We start from the raw sequence: 18,224 nt of genomic DNA, 5'->3' as shown, positions 1-18,224 counted from the left end.
CTGTATAGCAGTCTGGAAGGGATGAGGCTGGGTGTCCTCTCAGGTTCGTTTTCTCTCAGCTGGAAAGTCGAGCATTTACTCACTCCCCGCAATGCAACCTGCTCGTGTAGTAAAAACTCGAGTGTCGTATTTGGGGATGCCGCTTGCACGTGTGCGTTTATGCTCTGCACAAAGAGAGTCACTGAGCACAATACAGGTAGAACTGAGTGGATTTGTTTAGCTTGCGTTATTCAGGTGATCGCATTAGGTTAACGTAACGATCTCGCTTTATATGGCTATTGCGCTGGGAGGGCTCTGCCGCTTTGGGTATACTGATCTGTTGTTGGCAAAGTGCTCTTGTAGTAATACCTGCTGCGAGCAAAGAAAGCTGTACCCATAAAAGCACATTTATACCCATAAAAGTACTGCCTGGGCTGTACCTGCCGGTGCTGACTTCTGGAAGCACAGCGGTGAATAAGTATTCCCGTGCTGGGCGACAGAGTTAAGGGTGCAGGGCTGTGACCTGCCTCTGGCCTGTGTCGGTGCAAAACGCTGGTGGAGCGCCGGCCGCTGCCGGCCAAATGCGATCGGAGAAGAAGGAGTGGGATAAATGAAGTCACCAGGAAGGAACTAGAGGAATTTTGGGGAAAATCACATTTGCTCATGACCGGGGACTGATTTTTAGTTCGTCTTTAACTAGAAAATAAAGGTCTGGACGAGCTGTGCGTGTTTAATTCGTTTGCTTTTCCAAATTCTCTCGTGCTGTCGGCCGAACCCCCGAGCTCCCGGTTCGACGGGGTTCGCCGTCTCCGCGGCCGCCCTGGAGGCAGCGGAGCTGGAGCTGCTGGGCGGGAGACGCCCGCCGCTCCCGACCGCGGGGCCCTCCTGCGTCGCCTCCGCGGCCGCCTGCGGCCGCGCCCCGGGCCTGGGCCGCCGCCGGGGCCTGGCGCTCCCGCCTCCGAGCGGCCTCCCCGGCCCGGATCGCCCGGTTTGACTCGCGGTCTCGTCTCGCTGCCCGCCGGCCGTTGCCCGGCCCCGGCCCCGTACAGTGCCTCCCTGCGGGCCCGCCCGGCGCCAGGGCTGCGGCGCGTCCTCCCGGCCCGCAGGGGGCGCACGGGGGCGGCCCTGCGCCCTCCCCTCCCGCTGCGGCGGGGCGAGCCGAGGTAGGGGGCGGGAGCGGGACACACACACACACGCCGCCGCCCCGCGTCGCCCCGGTGGGCGTGGCCGGGGGGGTCCCCGGGGGGGTCCCGCCCGCTGCAGGCCACGTGCCGGCCGCTCCGCCCGCCCCCGGCCCGGCCTCGGCCGGGACTGCACCGGCGGAGGCCGGCAGGGCCGCCATGACAGGGCCCGGTCCCCCGGCTCCGCTGCTGCAGTGCCCCGTGCCTGCGTGCCGAGCTCGGCCCCGCCCGGAGCCTGTGGCTCCCAGGCGGTGCCAGGCTGGAGAGTGGGGCCCGCCGGTGCGAGCAAAGAAGTCGCTGTAAAGCCCCAGGTGTGCTTCAGCAGCGGGACCGGGTCCCGCTGGCTCCCCTGTCCCGGGCGGCTGGAGGCGCCGCCGGCTGCTCTGCAGGGACCCCGGCGCCCTCCCCTGCGAGCTGGGGGGCGTTGCGTGTCGCAGGCTGCCCTGAGGAGTACCGCGGTGGGAATGGTTCCGAAGATGGAAACATGATTGGTAGATTATTGTTCAGGCAGCTCAGAATATTTTTCAGAGGGATCAACAGATGATAGACGAATGCTTCCCCATGTTAGTTTCAAAGGATAAACTGACCGTGGGGAAAGAAACAGCCTGGAAATAAGCAGAAAGCTTCAAATTCCCAGAGCATTGAGGTCCCAGGGTGACATAAGGGGACAAACAACATAATTTATTTTAAGCTGGAGCTTAATCATTTTGTAAAGTAGATGACACGATCGGAAGCGTGCAATAGCAGGGCCCGGACTGTCTGACCCAGGAAGTTGCCTCTAGCTCTATGTTCATTTCTTATCACAGTCCACCTTGGGCTGGGGCTGTACTTTTTCCATTTTGTACCTCATGCTGGTTTTTCTTTTCTACCCTAGGAGCTCCTGTCTCTCACATTGAATTCCCAGCAAAGGATGGAGAACATCCTGGCTGGTTTGTGTGGGACCAGCCCAGAAGATCCACTCCCCGTGTGGGTTCATGGCAGCATTGGCCATTGCTTTAATCAGCTGACGTTAAATGTGATTCCTCATGTGATCCTTGCAGCGGTCAGTGCCTGCTTCCTTGGCACTCCAAGGTATGACAACTAACATGTCTAGCTCTTGATTATTATGCAGGACTGGAGGTGGGGTGGAAAGGCTGGAAATTAGATCTCCCTGTAGTGTGCTGAATATATAATTAGCGAAGGACACAATATTATAGTGCTATTATATTTGTCAGCATCTGTCCTAATTCAGAGTACTGTGTACAGTACTGTATACTCTGGTCCCTCCATTGCAGAAAGGAATCCAGAAAGAATAGAGAGGGTAGTGAGCATAAGATCACTTTAATTTTCTTTATTTTAATTTTTATTATTTTAAAATTCAAAATAATTTCAGTGAATGGGGATTGGGAAAACTGGAGAGAATCTAAATCCAAGGTGGTATGGAAGATGTGTATAAGGTAATAAGGGGTTCAGAGAAACCAAAAATTGTTTTTATGTTTACCCTTATCTGAAATTCGTAAACATGGCAACATTCACTGATATTGAAAGGCCACAAATGATAATGAATCAAGTGATAATGAAATATTTTGTTGGGCAATAGATTATGGACTTTACATACACAGCATCACTGAAACCAACAGTGATAAAAATCATGTTTCTAGACCAAATATCACAAAGACAAAAGAAATCAAAGATCAGATATGTGACATAGAGAATTTGATCATACAGAATTTGTGTTAAAGAAGTTAAATATACTTTTTCTTTTAATCCTCAAGGATTGGAATCTGATTTAACCACAAAATATCACAGTTTGCAAACAAATTTCTGTAGAGAAATGCTATTCTTTGGTAGCATCTGAATCTCTGGTATTGATCAGATACTGAGCTGTATTGACCTGGACTAGTTTAGCAACACCTACAGTCTGAAAAAGTTACAAATCTAGGGAAGTGAATGTAGGAGGTTAAGTAAGAGTGAACAGATAGAGGGGGAAGAGGGGAGGAAGAAAGGAGAGTACTGAGTGAGAGGTCATGGAATTTCAACTGTAAATTTTCTCTCTGCTCTTTCCTCCTCTAGATCTGGCTCCAGGGTGCCTTGCAGGCCCGGCTGGGGATGCAGAATCGCCGCCTCCTTTGTACTTGCTGGTCTGTTTCTTGCTGATACCATCCCAGCCACCATTTCTCAGCAGGAGCTGGGCCCTGTGTACCTGGAAGTGCTGGCAAATGGCACTGCTGCCCTGACATGGCTCACGCATGGCCTCGCTCTTCTCATGCTCTTCAGGTCCATTCATGGCCCTACCAGGGGCCCTGCAGCACTGGCTCTCCTCGCTCTCTTAACCCTACCTTCCTTCGTCATCACGCTGGTGTGGTACTGCCAAAGTGGGATAGCTTGGTCCCCTACCCACCCTGCTGCCTCCTCCAGGTTCGCCATTCTCTGTCTGCAGCTGGCCTCTCTGCTTGTGTATGTGATCGGCTACCTCTTACCCACCACTGGCAGGCAAGACTTCCTCTCCATCAATCGCTCCTGGCAACAAGACCAGCTTGTCTCAGAGTCAGGGACCCCAGTGCCTGATCAGCACAGAGTGGCAGAAGATGGTGAGAGCTGGCTCTCGCGCTTCTTTTATGTTTGGATGAACCCTCTTATGCAACGTGGCTATCAGTGGAACCTGAACCAGCCACAGGATGTCTATGTGCTTCCTCGCCAGCTCCAGGCTGCCAGGGTCTGTGATCGGTTCTACTCGTGCTGGCAGAAGAAGGCAGCTTTGCACCAAGTAGAGGAGGAGACGGTGTCTCTTACTAGCCCAATTATTGCTGGAGGCGATGGGAGTAGTGATGCCCTGGACAGCTCACATCGTGCCCAGGAGGCCGTGCGACTCTTCTCAGTCCTTCATGCGGCCTTTGGGCTTCGTTTCTACTCCCTTGGGCTTCTCAAGCTGGCTGGCAACCTGCTGGGTTTCTCAGGTCCTCTGCTTCTGAACCTGCTGGTGAACTTCATGGAGTCACGGCAGGAGCCCCTGAGCCATGGGGTGCTCTATGCCCTCGGGCTCTTTGCTGGCTCCTTCCTGGGTGCTCTCTTGCGGAACCAGTTCAGCTACGAGGTGAACAAGGTGACGCTGATGGTGCGGGCCGCCGTCATCTCTGCCATCTATCGCAAGGCTCTGCGTGTCAGCAGCACCAGCCTTGCCCACTTCACCGTGGGTGAAATTGTCAACTTCATGAGCACAGACACCAGTAGGTTGGTCAACTTCTGCCTCAGCTTCCACGAGGTGTGGAGCCTTCCTTTCCAGTTTGCCATTACCCTCTACCTCCTCTACCAGCAAGTGGGAGTTGCCTTTCTGGGAGGCTTGGCCCTGGCACTGCTGCTTGTGCCCATCAACAAGGTTATCGCCAACCGCATCATGATGAACAACAAGGAGATGCTGAAACACAAGGACACACGGGTCAAGGTGAGGGGCAGCTGGTGGCTCTCTGAGTTTGTTGCTATATTTTCTACCCGTTTGTCCCTAGAACGTTGGCTTTTTGTCCGCTTGCCGTGATCCCAAGCAGATTAACTGAATCACAGCTGTTGGGAAAAATGCCAGAGGGGGCACACGCGCGCGCGCACACACACACACACACACACACACTTGGTTCAAAAGTGTTTCAGGGTGATGCAGTTTCGCCACCCACAAGATAGTGAACCTCTAATGCTTGTCTTGCACCCTGGACTAATTCAGGTTCCCTTGCAGGTTTCTTTTCTGTGTGTAGTAGTTAAGATAGGTCTCCTGATTGTTTCCTCTAGAGATGCTTCTATCCTGTTACTCCAGTAATGTTATCAGTGGTGACGTGGCTTGCAGTCTGGACAGAGGCAATGATTACAGATGTAGTGGTTTTATATCAGTCGAGTGTGGCACCCTCATTCATCTTTTCCACTGCTTCCTGCATATTTGCAGTGCTACCTCTCTCCTTGCTGCATGTCAAACATTTGATTCCCACCTTTTAGCCTTGTATCTCAAATGTGAGGGGCCGGCATTTTCACTTGCTATTTCCATTGTGCTTTGGAAGCATGAAACATAAGTCAGCTCCATGGCAGACCTGTTGGGAGCTTTAAAAATACTTCTCTTCCTGACAGAAGGTGCATCTAGTTGTGTGGGGTATGCTGGACCTTCTCCAACCACTGCAAGACTGGTTTGCTGACTGAACTCTCACTTTTTAGTTTTCTTTAATGTCAGGCACAAACACATCTTGGGTTGCTCTGCACATGCTGACCTGAGAGCTGGAATGAGAGGTCGGCATGCTGCAGGGACACCTGAGCTGCTGGATGTGAGCCAGCTGGGCTCTGGATACAGACTAGCTGTGTCATGGCAGCACCAGGCCTGAGAGTCAGGTGGTATTATCTCAAGGCACTGTCAGGCCAACGTAGGTAAATGGCATCCAGGCTGGAGCCAGTAATTCCACACATCCCTTCACCTGTGTTGCATATCCTTCAGCTGGGAAGTAGCATAATATTTTGCCTTTGCCTGAGTCGTACACAGCACAGATGGCTGAGGAAGCTGGCGGAATGAGTGAGAGCAAAGTTCCCAGTAGCTGCCACTTGAGTTTACGTCTTTGCTAGCAATAAATGGTTCCTGGTATCTCTAGCCTGGCCCTTAGCAGGAGGCAACGGGAAACTGGCACAAGCCCAGATGCCTAGCTGGCATTTGGTGTGTTAGGCAGATACCGGTTGCTCTATGTGCTTTTCCTCTTTGCCTGCAGCTAATGACAGAGTTCCTATGTGGCATTCGTGTGATCAAGTTTTACGCCTGGGAGAAGCACTTCAGCACCAGGATAAATGCCTGCCGGGCTAAAGAGCTGCAGAAGTTACGAGCCATCAAGTACTTGGATGCTGTGTGCGTGTATCTGTGGGCAGCACTGCCTGTTGTTGTCTCCATTGCCATCTTCATCACCTATGTCCTGTTGGGTCACCAGCTCACTGCCACGAAGGTGAGTAGGTAGTAGGGAGAGCTCCAACCTTGTCTCAGGCAGAGGACAATCTGCAGTGGGGCTGCAGTCCTGAGGCATCTTCTCTGGGAAATGAACCCAGCCTGTGTCTCCCCACAGCTTTTCAGGCTCTCACTGGTGAAGCTGTTTGGAGGATACAAGATGCAAGGGAGGTACTGCCTCCAACTCATGGCTGTTTCCTTACCTGTGCAGGTGTTCACAGCATTGGCCCTTGTTGGGATGCTCATTCTCCCCCTCAACAGCTTCCCATGGGTGTTGAATGGGACCTTGGAAGCCAAAGTTTCCCTGGATCGAATCCAGCGTTTCCTTGAACTCGTGGACCAGGACCTGGAAGCTTATTATGCCCTAGGTAATGGCGAAGGATGCTGCTGGGCTTGGGACTCTGGGCAGGGGGCATTTGGAACAGAGAGCTGAGGTGTGAGGCCCAGGGACAGTACTGGAGGGCAGCTGGCTGTCACCCTGTGATTCAAGATATTTGGTTGTCAGAGGCAGGGTGAGGCACTTCATTTCTGTGGAAATCGGGAGACAAGGCTATAACATTCCTCTTTACCAACCGTAGGCCATTGCTTGTCCCCATGGAGCCCTGCCGTTAGTGTCCCTTTAGAAGAAGCTGCTCCTTCCTCTGTCCAGAGCTCCTCTGGCACTGAAACCATCAACAACCTTGGCTTTGCCTGGCAGAAAGGCTTGAGTGGGTGCTCCTCTCCTGAGCCATCTCAGCTCCCTTTCTCTCCTTCCTTGCCTTTTGCCAGCTCCCTGCCGTTCTTTTACCTTCAACAATAATAACACCAGGTTATCCTTACAGTGTCTCCCTGACAACCAGCAGGTCACCATGTGTGTCTGGTGGGAGCTGGAGGAGAGAGGTAGGAGGTATAAGTTTGAGGGCAAGTCAGTAGGCAAGTGTCTCATTCTGTGGTTGGGTCAGGGGCATCATGGCAGTGCCCTGTCCGTGGTCTCATCCCTTTGGGAACAAAGATGATAGTATTTGTGACGGCAGGTGCCTTTCATTTTCTGGCCTTCTCATAGTAGTGCAATGCTGTGCTGCTTTTCTCTTGCAGATAGCCCTTCAGGTACTGCTACTGCCATGGAGATGCGATGTGCAGCCTTCTCATGGGCGCCAGTGGAGGAGGAAAGCACCAGGCAGCCTTTATCCGCAGGCTCTCTGCAACTGCATATTGAGAACCTGTCAGTGAGAAAGGTGAGCAAGGATGCAGGAGGTAACACAGAAGAATGGCACTAGAGAAGCCAAATAATGGAGCAGGGGTGGCGTGTTTTCATGTTTTCCTGGCCTTATGAGCCATGCATCAAAATCTTCTCTTGGTCAAGAGGCACAGGGCACATATTTCTCAGAGCTGAAGGCTGCTGGAGGAGATCCAGGCACGGCTTATAGACAAGAGATGAACCAGCTCCCTCTGCTTTCCACCACTGCTGCAGGAGAGGACTGAGCAGGGAACACAGCTGGGCTCCAGAGTTAATGCTCCTTGCACACTTCTGTCCTGCCATATCAGGATTCTGGTTTACCCAACAACTGTACCCAGCTCTGCTGCTGAACCTGTGAGATAGTCCTAGTTTAAGACAGCAGTCAGCTTTCTTTCTTACAGTCTACGTGTGGCTCAAGAAATCTGGACAAGCCACCCACTGTTAGTGCATCAGGTTGCTCCTTTTCGTTTTCCTTTGCAGGGGATGCTCCTGGGGGTTGTTGGGAAGGTTGGCTCTGGCAAAAGCTCTCTGCTTGCAGCCATCACTGGAGAGCTCATTAAGTAAGTAGCCTAAAGACTCCTTTCTGCCTGGTCCCTCCATGCCATGGCAGGCAGGGACTATCCAGTGCTATCCCTATTTGTAGGCCATTTTGATCTGCCAACAGTTCTTCTTTGTTGCCTTTCTACCCACTTCTGGTGTGCTTGCAGACAAGGTGGACGAGTGTATGTTTGTGACCTGGAGCAAGGATTTGGTCTGGCCACACAGGAGCCTTGGATACAGTTTACCACTGTCCGTGAGAACATACTTTTTGGGCGGGAATATAATGCCAGGTTGTACGAGGAGGTGGTGGAGGCCTGTGCCCTCTCCGAGGACCTGAACGTGAGTGCCTAAACTGTAAACCTGCCTGGGCCTTCTTGGCCAGCTTTTGCATCCAACCTGAGCCTCACTGGGAGCAGTTCTCATTCTTTCAGGCTATAGACTGCTTTTCCAATGTCCCAATCACACAGCGTTACTCTGATTACCAATCACAGACCATACCTGGCCCCACGGTTCTTTGAGGTGTGAAGTCACTCTGGTAGCACTTTGGATGGTTTCTTCTGCTGTTGAGCCAAAAACTCTTGATCCTGGGGAAAGGAGATACTCTTGCAGAGCTGATGACTGCTGGGTTTTTCACGCAGAATCTATCAGCAGCTGATGCTTTTTTGGATCAGAAGGAACTTTCCTGGGATCTGGAAGGGCTGAGTCTGTGGTCCTCCTGTCAGTAATACACATATTCTAGGCTCAAGGCTTATGGCTATATTAGCCAGTAAACCTGGCTGTTATATGTCATAGGAAGCTAGCCTTTTCCTCCCAGTTTGTAACCTGATGTTCTAAAGTGCCAAGCACTAGGAGCTCCTGTTTGCTTTGGCAGGAGCTATGAATACTCTGTAAAGGCAAGATATTTATTTGGGAAGTAGTAGACTATGCCTATGCTACCAAATCAAGAGGAAACTGTTTCCAGCTACTGAAACTGTGGTTTTTATTGCTAAACTGTTTGGATGGGCCCTGGCATGATTTTGGTGCAGACACAGCTCTTGCTCTCCCACAAAATTTCCAGGTGCAATTTCAGACTTATCTCAGACCAGAAGTTGCTCTCAACGGGTAGTTTAGATGTGGCCACCTTATTCTGGAGTGTGAGAGAGTTTAGTTGCATAAACGCCAAGCTTGCCAATTGTCTGCAGAACCAGTGTATAGACTGTTGCATTGTTTAATTTTTGGTAAGGTGTCACCCTAAGGAATTACTGCCAGAGGCAGGAGAGAGACCCCAGTGTTCTGATTTTGGGTCCCCAGTAGTTTCCTGTCCCTTCTAAATGAATTTTCTTGAATGTTTCAGATTTTACCAGCAGGTGACCAGACAGAGGTGGGTGAAAATGGTGTGACACTCAGTGGAGGACAGAAGGCTCGAATAGCCCTTGCCAGAGCTGTTTACCAGGTAAATAGCAAAGCAGTCATGCTGTGGCAGATTGTGCCCAGTGCCAAGTCAGATGTAAAGAAGCTGGAAGCACCCAGCTGTACAATGTGCTCTGGCAGCATGTCTTAAACCGCATCGTACTGGCCTAAAGGTGCTGGCGGTGTGCCACACGGAGGCACTTGCACTTTTCTCTGCAGCACTGCCTGCTCCGGCAGGGCCAGCAGCTGTATTCTTGCCTTTTGTCTCCCTCTCAGGAGAAAGAGCTTTACCTCCTTGACGATCCCCTGGCTGCTGTTGATGCAGATGTAGCCAACCATCTTATGCGGAAATGCATTCTCGGAGTTCTCAAACACAAGACCAGGATCCTTTGCACCCACAGGACGGAGTTTTTGGAGAAGGCTGATGCCTTGTTGTTGATAGACAATGGCAGGATAGTTAAGACAGGTACACTGGCTGTCTTCTCAGGCATTCATTTGTGCCTGTGTGCCAGTCTTGGAATGGCTTCAGCAAAGACGGACATAAGGGAGTAGGATTAACTAGTGGGGAACCCAATGATAAAGAGCTGAGGACACTGCGTGTGGGAAAAGATGGAATGAAAGGGAATGTGCAGATGCACAGATAAAACAGGACAGCCCTAGAGGTGGGGAGCCAGTAAGGCCACAGCAGATTGTATGGAGCAGGGCCTTCAAGGGTGCAGGTGCTATGAGAGAAAATAGGAAATGTTATGAGCGCGCAAAACTGGGCCATTTCATAGCAAGAGGCAGTGAGTAGCTGGCATCTGGTCCTCACAGACTCTGAAGCATTTGCATGTCTCTCTTCACAGGCACACCAGCTGATATCCTGCCACTCGTGGAAGCCTTCCCCAAGTTGAAGGATACGGACAAGAGGCAGAAGGATAAAGGTCTGTACCTGGCGAGCTTGAGGGTGGCTGGGGCAGCACAGCTCAGCTGAGCACCCAGGCAGAACCTGTACTAGGCTGCTGGCCTTAGAGCAGAGCTCCCACCAGCTTGCTCTGCTGTGGCAGTGCTGATCTGTGGGTAGCATGTGCATAGAGGGAGAGGAGGCCCACGTATCCTTGGGTATTGGTCTGCAGTGGTATTTGAATCTGTTGTTCCACTTGTGGTCCAGCTTTGGATGAAGGTCTGCCAGGATTGGTGCACCTGTCTTGAAAGGGGAGAGAGGAGGGAAGAAAAGTCTCCCTCATAGCCTAGACTTGCTCTGTTCACAGCAAGGAGCAACTGCAGGAGGAACTTACATCGCACTGACCTTTGCTTTTGCTTCCGTTCCCACAGCCCCTGATGAACAGGGCCAAGAAGAGGCCGTAGAGACAGAGGCAGAAGAATCAACCCAAAACAATCATCTCATCCACAAGGAGGAAGAGAAGAAAGAAGGGGCAGTGGCTTTTCAGGTGTACAAGGCATATTGGCTGGCAGTGGGCAGCTGCTTGGCGTTATCCATCCTCTTCTCGCTGCTCCTGATGCAAGGTGAGGCAGTGGCCCATCAGCACATCTCTCTTTAGATGTTCCTCTCCTCTCGTTCCCTGGTTGCGTGGAGTCCAGGGAAGAAAAGAGGCCAGGGCTTTAATCGCTCTCTCTGCAGCAGGAAGACCCCTTTTCTCTTCCCCAAACTAAAGTAGCACAGTTGGAATGGGACACATGTGGGAACAGGATCTGTTGTGTCACTGCTGCAGTTGCATGTCTGCTCCTCTAGCAGTGCCCTGTCGGTGCTGCAGCTCAAGGTTGTTCCTGTGCTCCTGCTCTACTACCAAGAGTGGAAAGTGAAGGCAGGGGAAGACGAGACTGGGCAGTGAGACAATAACAAAAGTTGTCCAGCAGCTTCCCCTCCAGCTTTTCTGCTTCATATTTGCTGAGTCGAAGGTTGAATCCCTCTTCATGCAGTCTATCTTTCTCTGTAGCATCCAGAAATATCTCAGATTGGTGGCTGTCACACTGGATCTCCAGCATATCCCAGACAGCAAATACCTCTGTGATGGTCTGCTCAGCTTCCTCGCCTTCCCCAGAGCTGCTTCTCTTCTCCATTGTTGGGCTTGTGTAAGTGAATGCTGGTCAGGAGATGCCAAAGCAAACTGGAAATGCACTCCCATTTTGCCCTCAAGTGCATTTCCTGTGAAGATCCTTGTTGAGAGCGGGGATAAACTGGCCACCCCACTTCAGGGGATCTGTGTGGCTGCTTTGACAAAGAAAGAGAATTGAAATCTCTGACCTGATGAGGTGATTTTTGCCTGCGGCTGATGGAAGACCCCAAGCTGCATAGCAATCAGAGTGTTTGTCCCGGCATGCTAAAGGGGTGGTCTCTCATAGGAGTATCAGGTTGAAGTATTCCAGTTTCCCCTTGAGTATGCTCCTGGGTTCTCATGACCTGTCTGTGAGTTTACTGTCATGGGGACCTTGGCAGATTCATAATCTTCCTCCTTCTGTGTTCCAGCTCCCCCATTCAAGCTCTGGACAGCACCCCAGTCCCTTCCAATGGTTCACTGGATGTGAATTTCTACCTGATAGTTTATGGGAGCATTGCAGGGGCCAACTCCCTCTTCACCATTCTTCGGGCCTTCCTCTTTGCTTACGGCACTATCCGTGCTGCCACTGTCATTCACAACCGGCTGCTCCAGAGGGCTCTAAAGGTAATGGTCAGAAAGTCCAGGGCAGGCTGGGGCTCCTGCAGGTCACTCTGCCCTGACATTCTTCTCGTAGTTGGGAGTAAGGGTTTGGGAGGTGGATTAGGGTTTCTGCTGGTATTAGCTGATGAGCTCCCCTTACGACTATATCCAAAAATTGCTGCACCACAGCCAGCACAAGGGGCCAATGAGCTAGGGTTTAAAATGTGTCCCGTAAGGCTTGTTCCATTCCATGGAGAGGTGTTTTATGGCTGGCGCCTGCATCTGTTCACTCATTGGGCTTAGATATATAGCCAAAATGATGGCCAATTGAATCATAGTAGCTTTTGCAGGATCATGAGCTCAGATTCAGATGAGATTGGAAGGAGTCATTAAGCAAGATTTAGGGCTGGTGCTGGTATGTACAAGTTAACTTTCTTTAGGGTTTGGGCTTCCTTGGGTCCTCAGGCTAGAGTTAGGATTAGAGGATTAGAAAATAGGATTGGAGACTAGGATTAGAGAATTGTCTCACTGGCTGCTGGTGGGCCAGTATGGGATCTGAGCGACTGCATTCTTGGTAGCTATCTGCCATTTGCCACGGAAGGGCTCCTTCCTTTTACCGTGCGAACAGCATGAGTTGTTTGGCTGTGAGTGGGTGCTGGCTTTGGGGTCTGAGATTTCTTCTCCAGCTGAGGAAAGGAAGAGGGCTGTGGTGGCCACCCGTTTGTGGCCTTATCTGCTCCCCTTGGTGCTGCTCTCCTGGGCACTGTTCTGTGGCTGGATCTCACTGCAGCTGACCGAATCTTACTTTCTGGTTCCCTTGTTGCCAGGCCACAGTCACCTTCTTTGACACCACACCAACAGGCCGGATCCTGAACCGCTTCTCCTCAGACCTGTACTGCGTGGATGACAGCCTGCCATTTATCCTCAACATCTTCCTGGCCAACATGTATGGGCTCCTGGGCATGCTGGTGATAATCACCTATGGCCTCCCTTGGATTGGTCTGGTCTTACTCCCTCTGGCTGCTCTCTACTTCTCCATCCAGCGTTATTACCGGCGCACGTCCCGGGAGCTCAAGCGCCTTTACAGTGTCACCCTGTCTCCCATTTACACTCACTTCTCAGAGACCCTCTCGGGACTGAGCAGCATCAGAGCCATGCGGGCAACACAGAGGTGAGTGGAAAGAAAGAGCACCCAGAGACCCAGAGCTTTGGCTTTATAGACCAGGGCTGTCCTGATGTGGGGCTGGTTATAGGGCGGCGGGAACGCCCCTGGTCTGGGGAAGCAGGAATGGAGGTTGAGTGGTGCACAGCCTGGTGCGAACCTCTGTTGTGCACCTGCCAGGTTTGAGTTGGAGAATCAGCTGCGCCTGGAGCAGAACCAGCGCTGCCTCTTTGCTAGCAACACAGCAATGCAGTGGCTGGACATCCGCCTGCAGATGATTGGGGTTGCTGTGGTTACTGCTATTGCAGGAATTGCCATCATCCAGCACCAGAAGCAACTGGGAAATCCAGGTAGGCTGCCAGGGATTGTTCTATGCCCGCTCGTAGGCTGTGGCCCAGGGGTTCCTCCTCCCCTAGTCCAGAGCTGCACATCTCCCTACACCAGGGTAGGATCCAGAGCTCCTGCTCCCTGTCCCTCTGCAAGTCACCCACAATGTGGTGCTTCAGCTCCTGTCCCTCCTCCTGCATGTCCCCATCCTAAAGTGGGATCCCAGACTCCAGAGTGTTGACTTCTCCCTTGTTTCTTTGTCCTGCCAGCAAGATCCCAGCTACTTCCCTGCCAGTAACATTCTTGCTTATGTTTTTGTCCTCACAGGACTTGTGGGCCTTGCGCTCTCATACGCCCTGTCTGTCACGAACCTGCTCTCAGGCCTCATTTCCAGCTTCACTGTGACAGAGACCATGATGGTGAGTGTGGAGCGGACAGAGGAATACACCACAGACATCCCCATGGAGTCCCAGGATAAACTGGTCCAGGTAAAAGCTCAAATATGTTCTCAGGGACTGGCCCATCTTCTGGCTCTGTGCCCTGTACCTGCCTCCTGGGGAGATCACAGGGTTCCAGTGAAAGGGTGGAGGGCCCTCACCCACAGAAACTGCCTTGATTGCTCGTCTTTTACCAGCACATCCCCTGGAGGGGATGAATCTCTGGCAGGAGAGAGTGAAGGCTGGAATGACAGGAAGGGGTAGGAAAGCAGAACAGGTCCTAGGTCCCAGCTGTGAGAGAAAAACAAGCCTAGGAGTGGACTGGAGATGGAGCTGGCTGTGCATTGGGTCTGCTCAGAAGCCAAGCAACCATCCAAACGAATGGATGCAGCCTAGCCTGTGGGGAGGTGAGGCTAAAGATGACAGCGGGTCATGGTCATACCCTGTCTCACCCTGGTATCCCTCTTAGGTTGCTGCTGACTGGCCAAGCCAGGGGCTTGTGGAGTTCCAGCAGGTGGTCCTGGCCTACCGACCGGGCCTGCCCAATGCACTCGACGGTGTGAACTTCACTGTTTACCCTGGAGAGAAGGTGGGGATTGTGGGTCGCACGGGATCTGGAAAATCCACCCTTTTCTTGGCCCTTTTCCGCATGCTGGAGCTGAAGTCAGGCCGGATTCTCCTGGATGGTGTTGACAGCCAGCTGGTGGGCTTGGAGGAGCTAAGGTACGGAGGGCTGAGCAGAATGGAGGACAGCCAGCGGGGCCTGGAGGCTTAGAGCTGTCAGTGGTTGGGTGCCAAAGGGAAGAGTGAGGAGCAAAGGACTCGCTGTCATGGTACCCTCTTGTCTGATTGTGGCAGCTTCTTACAAGTTACTCTGTTGTTTCTGAATGGCTGTGCTAAGGAAACCAGGCTGAATATGTGACCCATGTCTCTGTGCCTCTAAGATATGCAGCAAGCCCAGACACCCCACCCCAGGAAAAAAAAAAAGGCCTTTGCTTTTCTGCAGCACCCACCCCATGAGCCCTCAGCTCTCATTTGCTTGCAGATCTAGGCTGGCCATCATCCCCCAGGATCCATTTTTGTTCAGTGGCTCAATCCGAGAGAACCTGGACCCCCAGGGAATACGGACAGATGCTGAACTCCACGAGGTGCTAGAGCAGTGCCACCTGCGGGATGCCGTTACTCAGATGGGTGAGTCTGAACCCAGCAAGAAGCCGGTTCTCCCCCCTGGTGCTGGGGGAGGGGAGAAGGTGTCAGCTCAGTCAGGGAGCTGAGGAAAAGGAGCCAGGTGGATGCAGTAGGGAATTGGTTAGGTGAGGCCACACGAGGACCAGGGTGGGAACAGGTCAGTGGGATCCTGGTGACTTTCCCTGAGATTTAGTGGCATGAGACTGGCAGGTGATGGATTGGGTGGTGGGATCTTGCTGATGAGACCAGGCCCCAGTGGATGTTAGAGCAGAGCCTGAGACAGAAGCCAGCCCCTAGTTCTAGGGGAGCGTGGCATCTCTGTGCCAGTCGTTGCTTGCGTCTGAGCATAAACACTCCAGTTCCCAAGGCCTAGGCCTGAGCAGGATTGGGATTTTGAGTGCTACTGGGAAAACCCCAGACTGGGGGAGCCATTTGGGGCCCAGTGCAGAGCCTGGTGGGGTGACTGCTGAGCTTGACCCCTGCAGGTGGACTGGACAGCGAGCTGGGAGAGAGGGGAAAGAGCCTGTCTGTGGGACAGAGGCAGCTGGTGTGTCTGGCAAGAGCCCTCCTGACGCAGGCCAAGGTGAGTGCCCTGTCTCCGTTGGAGCAAGGGGGAGGGTGGGCTGCTGATGGTCGTGCTCCAGAGGTGGGGTGTAGTGGGAACAGACAACCTGTGTCACCTTCTTAGGCTGTCCCTGGGCAGGGATTGGGGTCTCCCCTCTGGTGCTTTGGAGCTCCCTTCACTCTCTGTCCCTGGCAGGTGCTGTGCATCGATGAGGCCACAGCCAGCGTGGATCAGAAGACAGACCAGCTGCTGCAGCAGACCATCCGCCAGCGCTTCACTGACAAAACCGTTTTGACGATTGCTCACAGGTACAGAGGAGGCAACACTGTGCCTAAATTCATCCTACCACTCACAGGGAGTGGTGGCTGTGCCTGCCGTGCCTGGGCCTTGAGCTGAGCAGGGAGGTCTCTGTGATGAGGCTTGTCAAGTGCAAAAGGCTGGACCTTGGTATTTGCTTTTTCTGCTTTATTAGCCCCTGGGTGCTGGGAACAACTGGACGTGAAAACGTCGTACCCAGAAACTGGGGGACAGCAAAGGGCAAAACACCGCATTGTATGGCAGATGGCTCTTCCTGGGCATGCCTACTGGGACCGGGAGAGTGAATCGGACCTTGTGGTTCTGCCAAATTAGGGCAAGGAGCAATGGAGAACTATCCTACAGAAAGGAGCAGCGTGGAGACCCCGGGAGAAGCCGTTGTGTCTGCCTCAGTAGAGGGCACTGCAGGACAGCAGGCGGCGAAGGGCTGCAGCCAGCTCCTGGCCCGGGGAGGAAGAATGCTGGATAGTTCTGTTTTCCAAAACCCTGAGTTTTGGTCCCAGCCTGCACCCAATGCTGGCAAGCTAGACACTGCCCAGGCAGGACAGGGCAGCAGTGTTTGCCCCGCAGATGAGAGATTTAGTGTAAGAGTAGGGGCAGTAGATGGTTACAGGTGGAGGGAGGAGGGCAAAACATGAATACCGTGGATACTGAGAAGGGATGGGTTAGCATTAGGCAGTGCTCCCACTCTTGCCAAGTGGAGGAGAATTTGGAGGAGGGTTATGCAGTTGTATGGAGGGTGTTTTCAAAGCAAAAAGGTTACCACAGAAATAAAAATCAAATGAGCAGGTGGCAGGGGCTGGTGTCCTGCTGCACAGAAGTGGGAGTGATGGCTGATAGGCAGGGTGGGCTGGGCCTGGCAAGTAAATCCAGTGGGTCTTGTTAAATACATCAGATAGGAGCGAGGCAGGAGGGGTGTGAAGGGAATGTGGTTGCCACACTGAGGATATTATGCATAAACAGAGTAGAAAGGGAAGGGCACTGTGGGCTGAGGTGTGTGTTTGGGTTGGGTGGGGGGAGGCCACCTCTGATGGAGGAGTAATTAGAGAGGAGAACCAGGAGAGGAAGAAGTGGCAGAAAGCAAGGCAGCAGGACTGGGTTGAAGATGGCCCCGGCCCTTCTTCCACTGGGCTTGAAGGGATATGGGGGAGAGCAGTAAGGAGGGAGAGGTGGTGATGGGGTTGTTTTGTACCCCTGGTTCTTCCATGCCTTTCAGCTTCGGGTGAACCATCAATTGGATGGGTGAAATCTAGGATGGGAAGTGACTTAGTACTTGTCCCTTGCCCCTCCAGGTCACTTCCAGTGCTGCAGCCTGGCAGTCTTTTGGGGATGAATGTGTAACCAGAGTCCTGAACTCTATAACGCTTTTTACCTGCTCAAATCCTGTGCAGTGTCTTCCCTGTGACTTGCAGCTTTGTAGGGCTGTAGTTTCACACAGAACAGTGCATGACTGTGCAAAGGCATTCCTGCTGCCCTGTCTTTCCTCTCCAGGGCCAGAGGTTGCTGCAGTCTGGGCAGAACTGGGCACATATGTATGCTGCGGGTGCTGTGGTTGGCAGTCTGGCAACTACAAATCCACTGGTGGTGGCAGCATAAGCAAAGATGCCAGACTGCTGGGGACTGGCAGCTGATGCACAAGTCCATTTCTGCTGCCCTCAGGAGGTGGCAGGTGAGGAAATGTAGGGGCAAACAGAAGCAACTCAATAACTCTCCGGTGGGAACGGAGACATCTTGTGCAACCCCAGAACCTGATCAGAATGAGTTCTCCCTCCACAGAGCTTCCCTCTGTGCTCCTGGTGCCCTGCCATGCCCAGCAACTGGAAGGTATCGCTGTGCTCTCCTAAGAGGTGGTGCGTTTCAGCAGTGTGCAGAGGCTTTCTGGGGAGCAGGACTGCAGCGTGCCCCTGAGTACACAGGGAGATGCTCCACAGATCCTGATGTTGGACATGTCTTGGGCCACCCCTTGATAGCAGGGGAAGCAGTATCCGGGGTTTCTCCTCAGATCCACTAACATGTGTCCTGGCATTTGCTGTCCACAGGCTGAACACCATCTTGGACTCAGACCGTGTGCTGGTAATGCAAGCTGGGAGAGTGGCAGAGCTGGATTCACCCACCCGTCTAAGCCAGAAAGATGGCTCCTTGTTCCAGCGCCTCCTGCACAGCGGACAGCAGTGACCTCCTTCCTGGGCTGAGCCCAGGCTGCCCTCCTGGCTCTGTGCCTGGCTTTCCTCTCACCTCAGCCACCAGCCCTGTCCCTGCAGGGCCAGGAGGTGCTGAGGTGAGGGAAGGGGTTATTCCTGCCTGCAGACAGCAGTTGTGCGTCCTCAGGGACGGAAGCATGGCACTGCGG

General features: G+C 52.9%; 1 protein-coding gene across 1 annotated transcript; it reads left to right on the top strand.

Moving 5' to 3' along the window:
- The first annotated feature begins 1,389 nt into the window (after window positions 1-1,389).
- ABCC10 (ATP binding cassette subfamily C member 10) lies at window positions 1,390-18,175 on the top strand. The gene is made up of 22 exons (XM_082305871.1): window positions 1,390-1,471; window positions 2,035-2,231; window positions 3,213-4,581; window positions 5,870-6,097; window positions 6,308-6,464; window positions 7,171-7,310; window positions 7,793-7,872; window positions 8,020-8,191; window positions 9,186-9,284; window positions 9,518-9,707; window positions 10,087-10,164; window positions 10,556-10,747; window positions 11,179-11,314; window positions 11,709-11,904; window positions 12,708-13,051; window positions 13,223-13,392; window positions 13,697-13,857; window positions 14,276-14,529; window positions 14,852-14,997; window positions 15,480-15,577; window positions 15,755-15,867; window positions 17,914-18,175. Exons 2-22 carry the CDS (start codon window positions 2,071-2,073, stop codon window positions 18,047-18,049), a joined length of 4,620 nt encoding a protein of 1,539 aa, XP_082161997.1. The 5' UTR covers window positions 1,390-1,471; window positions 2,035-2,070; the 3' UTR covers window positions 18,050-18,175.
- The last annotated feature ends 49 nt before the right edge of the window (window positions 18,176-18,224 follow it).

This window comes from Platalea leucorodia (assembly GCF_965183815.1).
Source record: "Platalea leucorodia genome assembly, chromosome: 3".
Lineage (NCBI taxonomy): Eukaryota > Metazoa > Chordata > Aves > Pelecaniformes > Threskiornithidae > Platalea > Platalea leucorodia.
This window is presented reverse-complemented; position numbering and strand designations above follow the sequence as displayed.

Excerpts from the sequence above, each read along its gene's own strand:
- ABCC10 (XM_082305871.1), top strand. The coding sequence starts at position 2,071 with ATGGAGAACATCCTGGCTGGTTTGTGTGGGACCAGCCCAGAAGATCCA. Across the intron at positions 2,232-3,212 it reads TGCTTCCTTGGCACTCCAAG|ATCTGGCTCCAGGGTGCCTT; the intron begins GTATGACAACTA and ends TTCCTCCTCTAG. Across the intron at positions 4,582-5,869 it reads ACAAGGACACACGGGTCAAG|CTAATGACAGAGTTCCTATG; the intron begins GTGAGGGGCAGC and ends CTTTGCCTGCAG.